The 21559-nt window shown below is 37.7% G+C and overlaps 1 protein-coding gene and 1 long non-coding RNA gene across 5 annotated transcripts in view; both read right to left on the bottom strand.

The window, feature by feature from the left end:
* LOC115219038 (serine/threonine-protein phosphatase 6 regulatory ankyrin repeat subunit B) overlaps positions 1–21559 on the bottom strand; it is a 47601-nt gene that overhangs the window by 13898 nt on the left and 12144 nt on the right. The window contains exons 1-2 of one of the 4 annotated variants that reach the window (XM_036508703.1): positions 20884–21244; positions 16551–16694 (exon numbers count right to left, since the gene is read on the bottom strand). The exons of 1 other annotated variant lie outside the window; for it this stretch is intronic. In XM_036508703.1, the coding sequence (XP_036364596.1) occupies positions 16551–16694; positions 20884–20892 (153 nt within the window). In that variant the 5' untranslated portion in view covers positions 20893–21244. Of the gene's footprint in view, positions 1–4998; positions 5179–16550; positions 16695–20883; positions 21245–21559 lie in introns of those variants that run through there. 2 more of the 4 variants (XM_029789085.2, XM_029789086.2) reach the window with 2 other exon arrangements.
* LOC118765902 lies at positions 9074–14792 on the bottom strand. Its single transcript, XR_005001817.1, has 3 exons — positions 14603–14792; positions 12514–12518; positions 9074–9723 (listed from the first exon to the last, which is right to left on the bottom strand). It is a non-coding gene; the product is annotated as an uncharacterized LOC118765902 (long non-coding RNA).

Genomic DNA, 21559 nt, shown 5'->3' with positions numbered 1-21559 from the left:
GTGATGTTCCCTTCCCTCTCTTCTATATGTTGATACCTTTGTTTACCTGCCAATTCGATGTTTCACTTTAAGGATGCTTATTTACCCATCCAATATGATGTTTCGACTGTTGTCCGTTGTTTCAAATACATTTTAGTATTGTCATTCTAGCCTTTTTTAAATAACCACATATGATTCATCCTAAAGAATCAGCCTTTAAATAAGAGTTTTGCTTCCACTAGCAAAAGCTGTACATGTTTTTCAGATATCTCCATACCAATTTAACTTTATGCAGCATTCACTGTTAGTTTATGTGCACGCTATGTGGGAAGACAGAATAAAAGGGCTTTTGTTAGCTTAACTCTCCGATAAAAAAAAAAAAAAAAAGCTCCCTTTGCTGTTAAAAAAACATAAACTTGCAGAGGGGAAGTTTCAATGTCTTCCTTCAATTTTCTTACACCATTTATGTGGCTGTTTCTGACAAGATATTTCGCTTTCATGCAAAACAACTATATTTTGTAGTCTTTATCCATAATCTACTCCCAAAACACTTCAGCAGCTCTACTTTGCATCGCTTGCAAACTTATATGTTCTATGTTCATTAAAGTGAAACTACTTCCACAATAACCAGCCTTCAATTTGGTTTTCTGTTCCTAGGTCAATCGGAAACATAGATTGCCATGTTACTCACAAACCTTCTCGGTATTCCAATTATTTGGTGAAAAAAATACCACCAGAGCAACTTAAACCATCCAAAGGATGGGTGCATTTGCTAGTGTGTGTGTGTGTATATATATATTTATATGGTGGCATGTAAAAAGCCCCATCTGTACGTGGCCGATGCCAGTGCCGCTGTGACTGGCTTCCGTGCCAGTGGCATGTAAAAAGCACCAACCGTTCATGGCCTTTGCCAGCCTACCCTGGCACCTAAAAAGCACCATCCGTATGTGGCCGATGCCAGCACTCTTGACTGGCTTCTGTGCCAGTGGCATGTAAAAAGCACCAACCATTCGTGGCTGTTGCCAGCCTACCCTGGCACCTGAGCTGGTGGCACGTAAAAAGCACCATCCGTTACATGGCCGATGCCAGTGGCACGTAAAAAGCACCAACTGTTTGTGGCCACTGCCAGCTTACCCTGGCCCCTGTGCTGGTGGCATGTAAAAAGCACCCACTTCACTCACGGAGTGGTTGGCATTAGGAAGGGCATCCAGCTGTAGAAACATTGCCAGATCAGACTGGAGCCTGGTGCAGCCTCCTGGCTTCCCAGACCGCGGTCGAACCGTCCAACCCATGCTGGCATGGAAAACTGACGTTAAACGATGATGATGATGATGATACACACACACACACACACACACAAAATCATCATAAGTTATCTTCATAATTTAACATCCAGTGCTGCCAGTTTCCATGCTTGCATTGGGGCAAACGTACTTTGTTGAGGTGGATGCTCTTTCTGTCACCAATCTTCACCTGTTTCCAAGTAAGTTAATATTTCCTCTGCTGGGTCCCAGAGTATATAAGAAAGCAAGTGTGCGAGAAAGTAGAGACAGGAAAACAGGAAGGAAAGAAAGAGTGGGTAGTTTGATAAGTAGGTTGGAGGAGAATGACAGAGGGTCAGAGGTGGATATAGTGAGTGATGAATAAGGGTGGGAGTGTGGTTGGTGGGAAATATCCGCATGAAAGGGGGAGGCGAGGGGGATAGAAGTGGTCCAGGAAGGCAGAGGTGACAAGCAGGGGCACAGGAGGTGTAGAGAACAGCTGTGTCATACATCTGTGGATAGATCAGAAAGTGGGGAGGGATGGCTGTTCTGGAACTTGTTGGATCCTTTCAAACCAACCAACACATGTCAGCATGGAAAATAAATGTTAATTGATGTGTGTGTATATGCACACATACATTGGAGTATATATACAAATATTTATCTACACACAGAAATATGTCATCCTTTTTAATGGTAACAGTTATTACAAGGGAGGCAATCATTTTGTCTTTGTGTGATGCAGGATTAGAAAGTTGTAATGAAACTTAAGGTATTGCAAGGAATATATATATATATTGCATTAAGTAAACAAAATAACTTAAATATGTAAATTCTGCATCCTTTTTTATACACACACACACACACATATATATATATACACACACACACCACACACACACACACACATATATATATATATATACACACACACACACACACACACATATATATATATATACAAAATTTAGAGGACTGACCACTAAAAGTGGACAGCCTATATGCTAAACATAGACATCAAATCGCCATTTACCATAAAGAATGTGTTCTCAAGAAAAATCTCAGCAAAAAACCAAATATTAACAAGTGAAACCAATTGGAACATAGGTAATTGTTTTTTATTTCGTATATTTTCATGTGTCTTGCTTATTTTTACACTTTTAGTGGTCAGTCCTTTAAATTTTGTATGTAAAACAATTTTTAATCTTCAGATTTTTAAAAATATGCTAAGCCACTGGTTTTAATTGATTAATATCAATTTCTACCCTTATTTAATTTTATATATATATACATACATATATATATATATATATATATGCATGCATAGTTTACTGTACTGTTTTAGGTAGTATCAACAAAAACAAAGAACTTCATCCAGTGAGAGATGAATATCATTTAAATATGAAATGATACATACATGCACCTATACCTATTTCTTTACTACCCACAAGGGGCTAAACACAGAGAGGACAAACAAGGACAGACAAACGGATTCAGTTGATTACATCGACCCCAGTGCATAACTGGTACTTAATTTATCGACCCCGAAAGGATGAAAGGCAAAGCCGACCTCGGCGGAATTTGAACTGAGAATGTTGCGGCTGACAAAATACCGCTGAGCATTTCGCCCGGCGTGCTAACGATTCTGCCAGCTCGCCGCCTTGAGCATCTATACCATTCTCTTCCCTCCCTCTCTCTCTCTCTTTCTCTCTCTCTATATATATATACATATGTATGAATGCTAATCTTGTTTCGAACTATGATGAGATAATTACTGCCCACGTATAATAGCTGTAACAGTGAGCGGGATTACATGTTTGGAAATTTTCAGTTGTGATTTGGGAAAAACTGCTTGAAACTGTTTCTGACGGTCAAGGCTTTTGTACTTGTGAACAGATAAAGTCTGTTCTACTGTACACAATGGAACATCACTACAAAATAACATCTTGAGACTTATGTTGTCTACGCTTTAAAGAATGCATTAAAAAGAACTTGTGATGTTGTTTGTAGCAAAAACTAAAATTATTGCCTGAGACATTTTCACAAGGGAAACAGTTATTACTCTGTATGTTAACACAAAGAACTTCCTATCTATTCTTTCAATTTCTAATCTACTAACATTCTTCCAAATAAACAGATGAAAAATTTCATGAATTTACTTCAAACTGTAATTATTTCCATCTGAAATAAAATGTCTCATTTCATAAAACATTTCAGGTTATATTAAGCTGAAGATTTCTAAAAAGAATGAAATAGTGTTGTACATGATTGCCAACAACTAGAAATATTAAGAACATTTTACTAAGTAAAAAATAGATGTCTATGTGAATTCTATGTACCTTTTCCTTATAATTGCTTAATTTCCACTTCAAATTTCTTTTATACTGAAAGAAAATGATTATCTCCCTTGTAAAAACTGTAACTATTAGAAGGCTAACACGTGTGTGTGTATATACTAGTAGCTTGGAAGACAAAACCCCTCAACTGAGCAGTATTAAGGGGTGCAGCTTTATGCCAAGTGATAAGAGGTTAAAGTATGACAGAGACAGATGGGCACAGCTATCTTGCTGTAGGGGAGCTACATGGGTAACCACGTTGGAAAAGAGAAAGAGAAGGGTGGTGAGGATGTGTGAAGGTGTATCCTTAAGTTCAGGAATGTGAGAAGTGAGAGAGAGGATTGGGCAGGGGTAGTGGGTGGGGAAGTAAACTCATGGGAGTGTGAACGAAGATTGGGAGATGGCCAAAAGGGAATGCAGTGAATGGTGAGCATGGATGGAAGCATGGCCAATCGTGAATGTCAATTGGAGGGGGAGGTAGAGGAGGAGGGAGTGGGTCAGGGAGGTGATAGGTGGCAGCACAGATGATGTAAAGTGTGTGGGGTAGGGGTAAGAGAGATGTGCAGTGCCAGGGACAAAAACAGAAGTACAGACAGGTGGAAATAGTGGGAGACAAAACAGTGGTAATGAGGGAGGGCTGCCATTGGCAAAATGAAAGGGCATAGGTGAGAAAAGGAGCATTCAGTGGAAAATAAAGTGGTATGAAATAACACTGAGTAGGGCCACATTTTTGTTTAGATAGACGTGTTTTCTTGAGCACAGTAAATCATTGATCATATTCTCTTTTACTTGCTTCAGTCATTTGACTCCAGCCATGCTGGAGCACCGCTATCTAGTCGAACAAATCAACCCCTGGACTTAAGTATATATATATATATATATATATATATATATATATATTATATATAATATATATATATATTATATATATATCTATATATAATATATATAAATGTGTGTGTGTGCACGCATATGCGCATGTACTCACACACACACACACACACACATATGTATACATGTATGTATAGAGTGGATGTGTATATTAGACCTATGGTTGCTGCCACCACATATGTAGTATATGTTTGCTTTATCAATGAATTGGGGCTACAGACCAGCCCCACCACATTGCCACACTCCAACCTCACCACCACCACCACCATCACATACTGCCCTACCAATAGGCAAGCCTTCACCTGGTTATTTGACCTTGTAGAAACAGCAATTGAAAAACCTTTCAAACCACATGTTAGCATCTTCAAAAAAAAGGGGACCATTTGTATAATATAAGCAGGGACAACCTGGAATATTTTTGGGTCTTTTTTTTTTTTCAGTGTTAAAGAAAAGTGTAAAAGAAAATTCATCCTCATTACAAGAACAAGAACAACAATAATAAATATTAATAATAATTGAAGAATATTCACTTTGGAAATTGTCCATGTGTAGACGCTCCTCAATTGTGAGACACACCGGCAGACAGGGGTTAGAGGACAGCATTTGGAGATGGGGAAACCACACCACATTTTAGTCAAATCCATCACGGTTACCTATGTGCTCGCTGTTTTCAATCACTTCTGCTGACATGTGTGTGTGTGTGTGTGTGTAAAAGAGAGAGAGACGGAAAGGGAGAGCAAGAGGGAAAGAGGGGGAAGAGGGAGAGAGAGAAAGAGAGAGGTGTGAAAAGATGGTTGTTGCTGCTGTTGTTGTTGTAGTGTTTACTGCAGCAGAATGTATTAATACACTTAGCTAGGATTACAGAACGATGGCAATAAAGGTGGTGGAGATATAGGTTGGCCGAAGTAAACACTACTACCACCACCACCACCACCACCACCACCACTATTACTATTTAATAACAATAAAAAAAATCAATGATTAAGAACATTAGCAGTAACAACACGGATACTAACTGCAACATCAACAACACCCTTCCTACCCCGATCCCTCCATCCCACCAGCAAGTGAATGAGTCTGTTTGCAGTTTCATTGATCTGCTAGAAATATCAGCCAAATTTACATCAAATAATATCCAAAGCTATAAAAAAAACAAACATCAAAGGATAGAAACGTCTGAATAAAAAATGAGCTGGAACGCAGCAGGGACATCGGTTGATAATAGGCCTGATGCAACTGGGTTAATCTGCTGTTAAATAACACCACCAACACCAATAGCACAACAACAGCAACAGCACAGCGAAAACAGTACAATAATAACAACACTAATGCAAAAAGAGTAAGAGCATTAGCGGCACCAATGACAAAAGCAAACAGAAGACAACAACGCTAAGACTTACATACAACCCTGCTACATAAGGGGACATATGAAAGGAAGCTAAATAGGAGACATACTTCTTAAAGGAGCAATTCTAAGTCCCTACATTTGGCCAACAGAAAGAAGCAATAATACAAACAATATGTTTGATCCTTCCTGGACTATACCAGTCCTACCTGGGCCCCTAATCTCTCCATTATAAACCACAAAAAATACAAAGGACACGAGACAGTGCATGATGCTTCGTCTCACAGGTTCTACACAGATCAGCTCCGTAAACCACATCCAAAACACAATGAAAATACGTAAAATGGAAGACAAACTGGACGTGAAACCAACACTGCTGTCATAACAAACTTCACCCTCTCCGGTTCCTGTCACTACATTGAGAAAAAAAAACCACTTCCAAATTCCCAGATATATATTTAAATACCAGACATATTTAATAGCCTAAAGCATGACTACAGTACCTATTTCTTTACTACCCACAAGGGGCTAAACACAGAGAGGACAAACAAGGACAGACAAACGGATTAAGTCGATTACATCGACCTCAGTGCGTTACTGGTACTTAATTTATTGACCTAGAAAGGATGAAAGGCAAAGTCGACCTCGGCGGAATTTGCGTTTCTGCCAGCTACATCTCTCTCTCTCTTACTCAACCCTGACAAAGAGAGACACAGAAATAATTGTAATAACTGTAATCTTAGTGATCCCCCAAACTGCTGAGGTATACAAAAACCAAAACAAGGGGCACAGAAAGAGCAGTTGTTGCATTCCGACTGAATCTGCTTTGCCTGTCAATACACGGGGCACCACAACCAGAATTGGCAGGAATACAGAAAGTAGACAGATAAAAGGGGAGAGTGTAGCATGTCCAAAGTGTCTTACTGTACCTTGTATAATTTATCATTGCATGTCTCAAAGAGTCTAGCTGGGTCCTTAGCCTGACTCAGGTATAACTCGGAATATAGATCTGTGGGTCATAGCTTGTTGTTTGGCCAACTACTTACATGCCATAGGACAACACAACACCACCATCACCTCCACTATAAACCAACAAGGGAGACTGTGTGTGATTACTCAAACTAGAAGATATAGCATCCAAATAACACACACTCATCTAAAGAACAAAATAAGTATTGGATAATGCAAGGATTATCAAAGTTGGAGTATCAGTGATGATGGGTCTACACAATCAGCACTGACCCAGGGTTAAACAACAATAATGACTATCAATATATTCAATCAATTTGCTAGAAATAACAGCCAAGTCGCCCTTAAATCAAGCCCCACCATCTTCGAAATGGACACACTAGGTGATGAGGGTCTTGGGTTCACGACACATTGGAAAAATGTGGGATGGGCATGGTTGGAAGGTTTTTGATTAAATGATCAAGGCTAGCCTACAGCTAAAAAAGATTCCAACTCCACAAGCAAAATCCATTAATATGTACAACTTCCAACTTAATGTGACTCGGTGTGTTTTCCATCCTGTCTCTCCATATTAAACTTGCACCACTAATTGTGGTCCGTCCACTCTGCTACAGAGTAGTGGTGTGAGGGAGGTTGGTTGTGGCTGGCAAGTTCATACTGGAAAACGGACTGGCACAATAGCTGCAGTGCTGCCATTTGATGACTATTAAAAGCTAGACACAGCTACATTCGTACACATTCACACCATTACACTCAACCAGTTAACCGTTATACAGATACTCTCTCTTGCAGACACACACACATATCTACACACTTCAATTGTTTATATACATAATGCACTAACAAAGACACAAACACATGCATATATATATATATATATATATATATATATATATATATATATATATATATATATACATACATACATACATATACCTTTTTAATAGAACACATACATGCACACACACACACACACAAAGTGAAATGGTATCAGACAATCCAGGCATTTGCTTCAGGCACCATTCTAGTGAACAGCAGTTATTTGGATTTGTAGGAAAGAAAAATTCCTCAGCAGAAAATCTGGAAGGTTATCCTCAGTCATGGAGTATAAATATATATATGTGTGTGTGTATACAAATATATATATACATACATAATATATATATATACACCAATATATATATATATATATATATATATATACATACAAATATATATAAATTTAACAATTAAGGATAAAATCTTGAAAAGAAATCTTAACAAGAAATTATCAGGTAGTTAGCGTGAAAAACCTCATAAGAGAAAAAATCTGAAAATTTTTTTCACTTCAAAATATTTATTTATATTATATGAGGGCATTATTACACATTAATGCCACACACTAGGATGGACCTTCAAGGTCAATACGGTACGATCCGTTTATTTTTGGTAGTTTTGACCTTGAAGGTCCCTCCTAGCATGTGGCATTAATGTGTAATAATGCCCTCTATATAATATATACAAATATATATATTACATACATACATACAAATATATATAATATACATACATACATACAAATATATATACATACAAATATATAATATATAATATATATATATATTATATATATATATATATCTATATATATATATATATATATATATACATACAAATATATATATATTATATATATATATATATATATATACATACAAATATATATATATATATATATATTATATATATATATATATACATACAAATATTATATATATTATATATATACAAATATATATATATATAATATATATACATATATATATATAATATACATACATACAAATATATATATATACATACAAATATATATATATATATATATATACATACAAATATTATATATATATATATATATATATATATATATACATATATATATATATAGATATATATATATATAATACATACAAATATATATATATATATATATATAATATATATATATATATACATACAATATATATATATATAATATATATATATACAAATATATATATATAATATATATATATATCATACAAAATATATATATATATAACATACAAATATATAAATATATATAAATACATACAATATATATATATATACATACATACAAATATATATATACATACAAATATATAAATATATATATGTGTGTGTGTGTGTGTGTGTGTGTGTGTGTGTACATCAAACTAGACAAACGTTATGAGAGGTATAAAAAAAATTATTGCAAAGTTGATTCAGAACCGGATTCATCTGAATGATGTGCAGCTTGGTTCTGTCTCTTGAAAAGACATTACTAATGTTGTATTTGTTGTGAGACAACTGCCAGGGAAATACGTGGTCAGGAATAAGCCTCTACACTTAGCATTTTTGATCTGGAGAATGCCTATAAGTGGGCATAGCTCAGTGATGAATTTAGTGCACAGTTTGGGGTACATGAGGGATCACTTCTCAGCATCCTTCTATTTATTATAGTTCTCAAAACCATAACAAAAGCCTTATCCTTAACTCATTCTCTCACTAACCCTCAGACACCGTCTTCCCCTTCCCTTATTACTCCCTTCCATTTTGTCTTTCCTTCGTCCACCATTTTACTCAGGTAGCATTGTGTCATCTCTTACACAAGCTTCCTACTCTCTTCCTTAACTTTTCTTAATAACCCTCACAACATACTACGTTTTCCTTTACCTCCTGTTACCCCCATTTCTAATACTGTTAGTCCCCCTAATGCCCTCTCACAAAAATAAACCTGTGTAACTCCCGATAAGAACTATCTTGGATCCTAACAAACAATCCAATCAATTCTGGTATGGAAGACAGACTGACCACCAAACCTCCCTATCCCATCACCACTTTGTCTTCCCCATATCCTTCTTGTTAATTTCTGCCATTACTCTTCTCCTTCCTCTCTCTTCTACACCTTTTACTCCCCACCCAACACCCTTCCTTCTTTTTTGCACTATCATCTTTTCACAATGAATCTGTGCCATCCATTGTCAGGGCTGCCTTTTCATTTATAAGTTGCCAAACAGTGCTGGTGCCACACCCAGTACAATCTATAAGTCATTTCTAATTGATTTCATCAGTGACAAGGTAGGGCTTGAGAGGGTGCTTACTCTTGTTGATGGCAAGGCAACCTCGATAGTGCTGGTGCCATGACAAAAACACATCTAGAACACTCTGTATAGTAGTTGGAGATAAAAAGGGAATCAAACCACTGAAATCATGTCAAAAATGACAATTGAAACAAGATGTAGTTCTTCAGCTCATTGAATCCTGCTTAACTGTTGAACTGTGCTACTCATGCCAGCAAGAACAGATATAAAATGATGATGGTGAGCTATGCGTTTAGATTGGTCTGGTTGACAAATCTTATGGACCTAAAGGGTGAACAGAGAATCTGTCCATAGGCCAGTTCCAGTTCGCAAGTACTTTTTATAGCACTAATTGATGAACAGGGAATCCAACGCCTGCAGCAGGTAGCATTTGAAATATGGGCAGGGGCTATAGATCTCATGTCTTGAGTTTAAGAGAGATTCCAGGTCCAGCAAGTCTTTAAGATTTGCCAACTGCACCACTCTAACTCATCCGTTTAAGGCTCAGATAGAATATATTATTCTTTTGTTTATAAATTAACTGATCATAATGGCTTTCTATCTCCAGTTTGAAGAGAGATTATATGCCTGTGGCCAATGAGTCTACAAAGGTAAGCGCTTTATGGATGCAAAATCATTGGTCACTCTATGACTGGCCATATATTTAACTTCATATAAACATATATAATAACATTAACTGAAAGTTGCATAATTCCAGTACTCCAAGTTACATGTTTCTAATCATTCACTTAATTCAAACTTGCTTCTCTTGAATTATCTTTGGATATGTTTTGAAATATTATATGCAAGTTATGAAGAAAACTTATCTAAATTTTTTATTTAAAAATTGTGTAAGTGATGCAAGCAAGAATGATTGTTTAAAGCTTACAATTTTCATTTCATTCCTTAATCTCCTGAGAATGCTGCAAACATCTGAATCTTCATACAAATAAGGTCATTCTAAAAATTGTCGGTAAGGAAATAGCCCTGTAATCTCACATGCAATAAAAATGAAATGTGTTTCACAGCAAGATCATACTGATTGAGGGAAACTAAAACAAGTGAAGTGAGTGCAAGTGGCAGTCTGAGATGCTAAATGTCAGTGAGTTATAGAGAGATATCTTGCTCCTATACATCATCATCATCGTTTAACATCCACTTTCCATGCTAGCATGGGTTGGACGATTTTGACTGAGGGCTGGCAAACTAGATGGTTGCACCAGGCTCCAATCTTGATTTGCCAGAGTTTCTACAGCTGGATGCCCATCCTAATGCCAACCACTCCGAGAGTGTAGTGGGTGCATTTTACGTGTCACCGGCACGAGGGCCAGTCAGACGATACTGGCAATGACCTCACTCGAATCCTTTTATAAATGCCGCCAGCACAGGTGCCAGTAAGGCGACTTTGGTAACGATCAAGCTCGAATGGTGCCCTTTTACATGCCACTGGCACGGAAGCCAGTTGGCTGCTCTGGCAACGATCACGCTCGGATGGTGCTCTTGGCACCCTACTAACACGGGCACAAGTGCCAGTAAGGCGACGCTGGTAACGATCACGCTCGAATGGTGCCCTTTAAGTGCCACTAGCATGGAAGCTGGTTAGCCGCTCTGTCAATGATCCCGCTCATATGGTGCTCACATTGGGGGTTGCAGTCTGGGGAGTTATGTGTTAGGGGTGATGTGGTCACAGAAATTGTCGGACAGCCATGATTGGATTCTCCTGCTTGTGTGGCATGGTGGAGAGTCCTGTTGCCATGCTCACATTTAACAGCTTTCCATCTTACCCCTTTCACACCACTTTCTTTTTAGAACCACTACATGCGAGTGTGCCATTATTCATCCAAGCACACTTCTCACCTACCATTTCAATTCTCTCTGACATACTGTCATGCAATCTGGAATACCTCATGCCTCTCAACTTCATGCAGCAGAACACTGACAAACCCCTTCCTTCCTGCTTCTCTCTCCTTACTACATAAACTTCTAACCTAGCTCCCCCTTCTAACTGCCCTCGTTTTCCCAATCTTTACAAACCTGTATCTTCTTTTACAGCTCTGTCTCCTGCACTATTCTGACACCACATCACTTTTGGCCAACCAGGAACTTTGTACTAGCAACAGATTTGGTCTGTAATCCTCAGAAGGTTGTCCCATAGTAACCTCTAGTTATCATCTATACAGTATATCTATCTCCTCCTTTTCATAAAATACTTCCTCTAGTATGTCTCTAAATGCATTTGTGTGTGTGTGCTTTTATATATACATATATATTTAAGTATAATTACAAAGATATAATTATAATAAAGGGCAATGATGTGACAATCCCTTTATGCTAGAAATAGATACCAAATGGACTGCAAACCATTGAAGTTATTACTCTGTATACCACAAGGCTGTATGCAAGGAAAATGGACAGAAAGCTCTATCTACGACGATTTCATCTCAATCGAAGGAGAGGGGCTTTCTCCGTCCGGGTTGCGGATCCGTGGAATAAGCTGCTGGACGAGATAGTGAAGATGCCGAGGACCACTCGGTTCAAAGTCTCTCTTGACCAGAAATGGCCTGAACTCTTTGTATGACCACCCTGTACATAACTCCCTGTCCCCCTACATGGCCTTGCTTTTGCTTTTTGAGCCAATAAAAATTAAATTTAAAAAAAATTAAATTAAATTAAAAAAAGAAAGATTTATAAAAATATTAGGATTGTTCACAATATTTCTAAATATTTTTATAAATTCTTTGTCCATTTTCCTCGCATACAGCCTTGTGGTATATATTTGTAGTCCATTTGGTATCTATTTCTAGCATACAGGCATTGTCACTTCAGTGCCCTTTATCATAATTTATATATTTATATATGTATATGTACACAATTAGGTTTAAGTCATTATTTAATGATTTATCAGTGGCCAGCATATAACAAGACCATGTTGATTAATTTGTATTTAAGTAATACAATTAATCAACATGGTCTTGTTAGTATGCTGGCCACTGATAAATCATTAAATAATGACTTAAACCTAATTATGTACACATACATATATAAATATATATTTCAAGGATATATATATATATATATATTATTGGTGAATTGAAGAAATGGAGCTGAACGCAGATTGAACAGAAATCGTTTTATTTCATTCTACACGTGTTTCGAAAGGCACAAATTACCAAAATCCGATTGAATAATGGGATTCAATCGGATTTTGTAATGTGCCTTTCGAAACACGTGTAGAATGAAATAAAACGATTTCTGTTCAATCTGCGTTCAGCTCCATTTCTTCAATTCACCAATAATGTTTTAATTTCAATTATCCGCACCAACGCACGGTTGCAACGCCAGATGGTTGTACCTCCAACCGTGCTGTTCACTGCTGTGATTTTTGCTACTAAGGTATCGGTTAAACTTGATTAATCTACTACAAGATTATTCATCTTTCTATTTCACATAATATATATATATATATATATACTAAGCAATAAGGGTTTAGCAACGAGTTGCCTTACCACATACCGAATTTAGAAATAGCAGTCAAAGGGTTATAGCTATTTCTTCTACAAAAAAGGGAGATCTCAGTAAAAAAGCATTTGAAGGCAGACACAAACAGGTAAGAGAGAATGAATTGACTGCAATCTATCATACATTTTTTTAGTTATCCACGGACGTACGTTTCGAAATCAAGTTTTAACGTCCGTGGATAACTAAAAAATGTATGATAGATTGCATCAATTCATTCTATCTTACCTGTTTGTGTCTGCCTTCCAAATGCTGTTTTTACTGAGATCTCCCTTTTTTGTAGAAGAAATAGCTATAACCCTTTGACTGCTATTTCTAAATTCGGTATGTGGTAAGGCAACTCGTTGCTAAACCCTTATTGCTTAGTCTTACTTAAATTTTCCTCGAATGAGCTTTTACATGCCGAAGACTACTTGGTGTAATTGATAATTTTTCCAAATTAATTAATTTCACCCTTCATTATTACGGATAACCATATATATATATATATATCAACATCATCATCATTTAACGGAAAACAGATGTTAAACGATGATGATGATATATATATATATAGGGCACAATGGGTAAATTGTCGCCAGTTTATATTTTTAATTTCGTGCATGTGCATTGTTTGCTTTTGATTTTGTTAACTACACAGTATAGTAGGGTCAGTTGGGCACCATCTAGGACAAAAATAGCACCAGGACGCAATTCACTCTGCCAGAAATTTGGAAACGACATGCTGTTCTGTTTGGCATTTGTGCTGGAAGCTCTAATTCAAACATATCAGAGTGTTTGGATGTCAATCTGAGGACAGGAGAGGTTTTGGAAAGAGCTGGATGAGTCTATGGTGATTACGAAGCTATAGCAGTTCAGAAAACTCACTCTGATTGTTCTGATAAGAAAAGGACTCCTGAATTTGTTGGTGAGATCAAGGCCATGATTAACAATGATCCCTCCAAGTCAGTCAGGCCCATCGCCAGGGACATGGGAGTGTCTGAGTTTCTTATCATGTAGGTAATGCATGAAGACATTCGGTATTCCTCATACAAGATGAGAAAGGGCCAATTTTTATCCCAAGCCATCAAGGAGAAGAAGAAAGACTGCACTATGAAGCTTTTGAACAAACTCAAACATCCCCTCCAACCGAACATGCTTTGGTGTTTCTCAGATGAGAAAATATCCACCAAGATCAACAACTGTTAGCTTGCTATATCCTCAAAAGATGTACAGAGAGTGATAAAAATCAAACATCCAGTTAACATCCTGGTGTTTGGAGTGATCACTAGTGATGGCGACATTATGCCGCCATTCATGTTCCCACACAGAACACAGAGGTCTACATCAAGTGCCTGGAGGAGGTAATGCTGCCCTAGGTCAAGAGGGTGGAAGACCCTATGTCTGGCAACGGGACTCTCCACCATGCCACACAAGCAGGAGAACCCAATCATGGCTGTCAGACAATTTCTGTGACCACATCACCCCTGACACATAACTCCCCAGACTGCAACCCCCATGGTTATTATGTGTGGGGCACAGTAGAGCGAGAGACCAACAAAACTCCTTGTAACACCAAAGATGAACTGAAGGCAAGGATTATGGCAGCAATCACCAACTTAAACAAGGAGACCATCAAGTAGAGTTGCAGGAGATTCCAAAGTTGTCTGGAGGCCATGGTTGAAGTCATTGGCGATTTTATTGAATAAATTTATTCTTCAGTATTTCAAGATATTTTTTATGTAATTTTGGTAAATATCTGTTAAAATGAGCTGTCAGTGTTATTTTCATTTTTACGTAATTTAGATGACAGTTTATTCACTGCACGCTGTATATATGTAACACTTAATTATCGGATGTATAAAATGAAGGAAGCCAATAATTGTTACAGATCATCTTCATCATCATCATCATTTAATGTCCACTTTCCCTTACTTGCCTGTGTCAGATGGATTTCACTGAGGTAGAATTTCTACAGTCAGGTGTCCGCCTTGTTTCCAAACAAGGAGAATGTTGGTCATGTATACCCCCATGATCGGACATGTTGTCAGGGACAACTGGAAATAAAGGACAGTGCTCGCATGATGCTGGCATACGCTTACAAGTATCACATGAAGTCAAGGCAAAAAGACAGTGTAACACACACACATACACATACAAATATATGACAAGTTCTTTCAGTTTCCATCTACCAAATCCATTCATAAGGCTTTGGTTAGCCTAGGACTATAGTAGAAGACCCTTGCCCAAAGTGCTATGCAGAGGGACTGAACCCGCAGCCATGTGGTTGGGAAGCAAATTTCTTACCACACAGCCACGCCAGTGCCTCTGTGTGTGTGTGTGTGTGTGTGTGAATCTTTTGTCAGTATACAATGGTGACAAAATAGAAAAAAGTAGTGCATTTGAAATAGAAAACTTTGTGTGGTATCCATTCCAAAAGGTAATTCTTTGTTATTTTCACCATCAGAAATGCAGCAAAACAGCAATATTAAAGACATAAATACAGAGTGGATTAAATGGGTTACACTCCCTTATTTGTGCTTATGTTAGAAACTACTAATTATTAAAGTTCCCCATAATGTATCCAGAATAAATTTGTGCTAAAAATATCTTTAAGGAGTTATACCTTTTTTTATTACATTTTTCCAACATCATTTCGATGTATTTTTCTGCAACCAAATACCATAACAGCCTGAGTGAAGGGGTGAGTTAATGAGGGAAATATATTATTGCCTGACTTGCTAATAATAGCAGTCAAATTGCCTTCGAACTGCATCTTACTGTCTCAGAAAAGAACATATAAGATTATTTCTATCTGGATGCAGTGTGCTTGAGGAAAGGATGGGATGGTCATGACTAGAACACTCTGCCACCTTCTGATGACCACGACAAGAAATTTTTCGGAAGGGACGAGGGGACATGGTTGACTATATTCAACTCAGTAGTTTACTTGTACTTATTGATTCCAGAAGGATGAAAGATAAAACCAGAACAGAACTGGTGGCAACAACCAATCTAAAGACATTTTACCCGGTGCCCTATCAATTCTGACATCAGCTGCCCCTTGATGGTCACAACAATCTATATATATATATATATCTTCTGTTCACACAGCTTTCTAGTTGACTCATTTCTATTAATAAGGACTTACCTGGAGGTCGTAGTTCAGCAGAAATTCTGAAGAGGTCATCATAGGGGTGAGAGTCGTATCAGTGCCCCGGGGTTCAGGGTTTCCACTATGGTCCTGAGCATCTTCCTTTAAATCAGGGGACTGGACGCAGCTCATCATCTTCATCTGATGGATGACAGAACATAGGTGAGATAGGGGACAGCAACACACATTTGTGTACACACACACACACACACATATACACACACATATATGCACATACATACAGAAATATGAGAAGTAACAGATGAGATGTCTTCAGAACCAACACACATGTGTACAAATGTGAGTAGCCACATATGCATACACCTGTATACATATAAACCCATTCTGATGAGACAAGTGAGATACAGCAAACTATAAACAGTCAAAGGTTACCCATCAAATGATGGAACACCTGTCATGTTCACAGGAGATATGGGCTCAAGTCGCACAGGCAGCCTTCAACTTTTCCTATCCAAAGGGATTTTTAACCCCCTATTTACATGCTATTATTTATAGCTTCATCTACTTCAATATTCCTCATTCTGAAAAAGAATTATCTGTGAGTAGCACTATGACCCGGCGTTGCCGGGTCATAGTGCTAGTGCATGCATATACAGCTGCGTGCGTGCACACATACACGCGAGTACTGTCCAAATCTCCGACCAATCACATACAGCTAGCTGGCATTCAATTGGTGTATCAAGTTTCGGGCATTTTGATTGGGTTTTGGATAGAAAATTCACAAAAAAGTCACTTCTATTGATTTTTTAATGGCTTTGCGGGGTGACTGGGGAAATGTAAAGATGTGCACGACCACCCTTGGACGGTTTTGAATGACCATAGAAAGTGCGAGCCCTCTAACTGAAAAATTTTTATTACACACACACATTTTGCTGTTTATATATAGAGAGATATTCACATGTCTGCAGCATCTACTCCATTCTCCCCTTTGCAATTCTTTCCCTACCATCACACCATCACCTCCACCTCCTCAACCAACACCAGCAACTCCACCCCCACCTCTATTGCTGTTCCCTCCTCTAACCCCACCAAACACATGAACATCAAATCCATTAACACTGGACATTCCCCCCACTGACCATTGCTATATCACCATCACCACCAACTATACTTTCTCAACCTCCAACATTTTAACATCATACACATCTCCACTTTTCTATGTCCAGGGGTGGATGGAAGGAAGCAATGACTTCCACAGTCACTTCAGGGTTAATCTCTCTTGTATTATGCCAAGCTAATGATAGCCAAACAGCTTGACATGCCTTTATCATTCCATCAGGGGCTGCCGTGAAATGACTTGGTATTTTGACACTTGTCGCTTAAAGTGGGAGTTTTTCTCCATGGCAAACTGCAGCGAAAATGGCTTTTTTACATGCCAAACATTTTTGAACCAATTTAAATGTTTAATATGTACACACACACACACATTTATTGATTTATAATGATTTCAAATTTTGGCACAAGGTCAGCAAATTAGGGGAGGGGGTAAGTCAATTACATTGACCACAGTATTCAACTGGTACTTATTTTATTGACCCTGAAAGGATGAAAGGCAAAGTCGACCTGGGCAGAATTTGAACTTAGGATATGAAGATGTGCGAAATGCAAGCTGTTAATGGCATCAGTTCATCATCATCACCATGTAACATCCGTTTTCCATGCTGGCATGGGTTGGAATGGTTTGACAAGAGCTGACAAAGCCAGGAGCCACACCTGGTTCCATCATCTGTTCTGGCTTGGTTTCTACAGCTGGATGCCTTTCCTAACACCAACCACTCTACAGAGTGAACTGGATGTTCTTTATGTGGAACCATTACCAATACATTTTATGTGGTGCCAGCACCAATGCTTTACATTTATTAATTTGTTATATAAAAGTGAGTATAAATATTATGAAACAGAAAGCAAGCAGAAAAAAGGTCCATGAGAGTTCTTCACCGATAGGTAGATGTCCAGAGATTTCATACATTAATAACACAGATAAAGGGGAAGAAGAGAAACCAAAGTCATCCTTTACAGCTGTTTCTGAGAGTTGGTGATCAATGAATGTAGTCATGGATATCGTGTGCATATATACATGTACTAAACTGGTGTTAGCAAATGTAAATGGAATAACACAAATTTAAGTTACAAGTGTAGTGTCACCTATACGCCATCATCAGAAGGAATAAATTTGGCTGTTGAAGATAATATCTATAAATAGAAAGCCTTATTGTGACAAGGGGAAAGAGAGTGGGGACGGAAAACAATAGGGTAGGTAACAGAAGGAAGGTTTAAAAGAGCATAATCAAAATAACATTAGAGGTGGGTGTGGGGGACAAGAAAAAAGGGAGATAACAAAGAATACATAAAGTAGAGGGATGGAGAAGTAGCTACATCATCATTGAACATTCACTTTCCATGCTGGCATGGGTTGGACTGGAACTGATAAGCTGGAGAGCTACATCAGGTTCCAGTCTGATTTGGATTTGGTTTCTACAGCTGGATGCCCTTCCTAATGGCAACCACTCCAAGAGTGTAATGGGTGCTTTTTACGTGCCATTTGCATGATACTGGCAACGGTCATGACTTTGGTTTCTCTTGGCTTCATGAATCTTATCAAGCACAGCATATCGCCAAATGTCTCAGTCATTAGTAATCACGTCTGTGAGGTTCCTGGATCTATCTTTTCCACAGGTTCCCTCCACAGTTAGAGATCAGTGCTTCTTTATACAACGGTTCTCATCCATACAAAGCCAATGATTCACTGTTATGGAGCATGGTTGTTCACACACAGTCTGCCATTCATTCTGAAGGAGAGGCCCTTTGTTACCAACAGAGGTAGGAGCTCTCTGAACTTTGCCCAGCCTATTCTTATACAAGCAGCCACCTCTACTGCTGATTTGGTCACCTAGATAACAGAAGCTATCAATTACTTCTAGGTATTCCCACCTGGTATTTGATGGAGAGTCTATTTTCTTTACATTTCTAGTGTTTATTGTACCTGTACATCTCCCACACACAAAGACTATGTTCCCTATTAACCTCCCTCTGATATTGCTGCACCTCTTATATGGCCATAGCTTGACCTGTGTACATCCTATGAAGTTTCTACCTATACCTTTTCTACACATCGAACAGGGCCATCTCCCCGAAGGGATTTGTGACTTGTCCATTTTCCTACTTACAAAGACTTTGGTTTTTACTAAATAAACTCTAAGTCCCTTTGATTCTAGACCTTACTTCTACACCTGGAAATTCTTCTCTAGTTCTGGTAGTGAATCAGCTATAAGAACAAGGTCATCAGCATAGAAGAGATCTCAGAGGTAGCCAGTCTTATATTTCCCCATTATTGCCAGGAGGACTATGACGAACAAGAGGTGGGCTAAGACAACATGGTGACTCAGCAGATTGTATGAAGCTATGAGGATGTATTGTAGGGTGGAATATTGAAGAAAAATAAGAATAATTGAAGAGAAAAGATAGGAAAAGCCAAAAGATTTCCAATTGAGTGCAAGTCTGTCCATGAAGGACTCAGGAAAACATTAATAATGAGGGTGAAAAGATGATCAAGTTAGGAGGGTATGAGGGGTAACTACAGGAGCAATATTATATAACATATTAAAACTCATATAACCACATATGTAATTGCTTAAATAATGTCTAAAGGATATTAATGAATATAGTTATAAGATCTGGTATCAGACAATACTAAGGATAAAGTTGAAGAATCTAAAACCTGCCTTGTTTAGGCAAGTGGATATTAAATAATTAGTAGAAGTGAATAATTATCTAATTCAGGTGGAACTCATTAATCTATGGTTAAAAAAAAAAGTGTTAAAAAAGGATGATGCCTACAAAAGATGATAGAATACACACACACACATATACGAGGGGGTTGCATCAAATGGCTTCTAGTGGAGGAAGCCTGAACTGGCTTGTCCCACAGAGAACATTTCTGGTTACTTCTGGGTACCCCCTCGTACACACACACACACACAAGTGAAATGTGATGCAGGACGATGTCAAAAGAACACACAAAGGATGTGGATACACCCACCCTTCATCAGTTATTGACCAAACATCACATTTTCGACACCTATGCATATATACACATAAACACACATGCACACATATATGCATATATCTTTATACACACATACATATATAAACATACATGTACACACATATATAAATGCACATAAACACATACACATACAATTAGATAAGATACAATTAGTATTTCATTAGCATAATCAATATAAATATTACACCACAAGTTTCATTATAACAATGGCTTAAATTAGATTTCAGAAGAATATGAACCTACTTGAATCATTGTGGAAAACAGATGCTAAAGTGAAGTGAATCAGGTTTCTGTTGGCCAAAGAAGATAGTTGGAGTATTGAAACCAAAGACCTGTAGATCGGAGGAAACACTAAAACTTGTACAACAGAAGGGAAGTAATGAGCCACAGTTTCAAATCTGACGGAAGTCAGCTCATATAAAAGTATTTTCCAATTTGTAAAACAATCTTGATAGCAAACCAGATGCCACAGACAAGAACAGAAAACGAATCAGAACTCTGTGGTTAGTGAAGTTTAGAAGAATTGCTTGACCAGAAGTATTTTGTCCAGAGAGTTGAGAATGACTAAAAGTGTATTTGTCCAGGCAACAGAGAATTTCAGATGTTTTTTTTTTCATCCAGGGAGCATAGAATGACCAGAAGTATGTTGTCCAGGGAGTTGAGAATGACCAAAGGTGTATTTGTCCAGGCAACAGAGAATTTCAGAAGTCTTTTCTTCATCCAGGGAGCATAGAATGACCAGGAGTATGTTGTCTTGGCAACTGAGAATGACAAGAAGCCGAAGGAATTTGTTTATCTGGCTGCTAACTTTGAAATTGTTTACAGCATGTGACCTGCAACAACATTTCATAACTGATAATCTTTTGATTAAAACACGCTTTTGGATAATCCAGCTTATTAAGTTTAAGCTTCACTGTTG

The sequence above is a fragment of the Octopus sinensis genome, linkage group LG14 (assembly GCF_006345805.1).
Source record: "Octopus sinensis linkage group LG14, ASM634580v1, whole genome shotgun sequence".
In the NCBI taxonomy this organism is placed as follows: domain Eukaryota; kingdom Metazoa; phylum Mollusca; class Cephalopoda; order Octopoda; family Octopodidae; genus Octopus; species Octopus sinensis.
The sequence above is the reverse complement of the archived record's forward strand: the minus strand, read 5'-3'. Positions and strand labels throughout refer to the sequence as shown.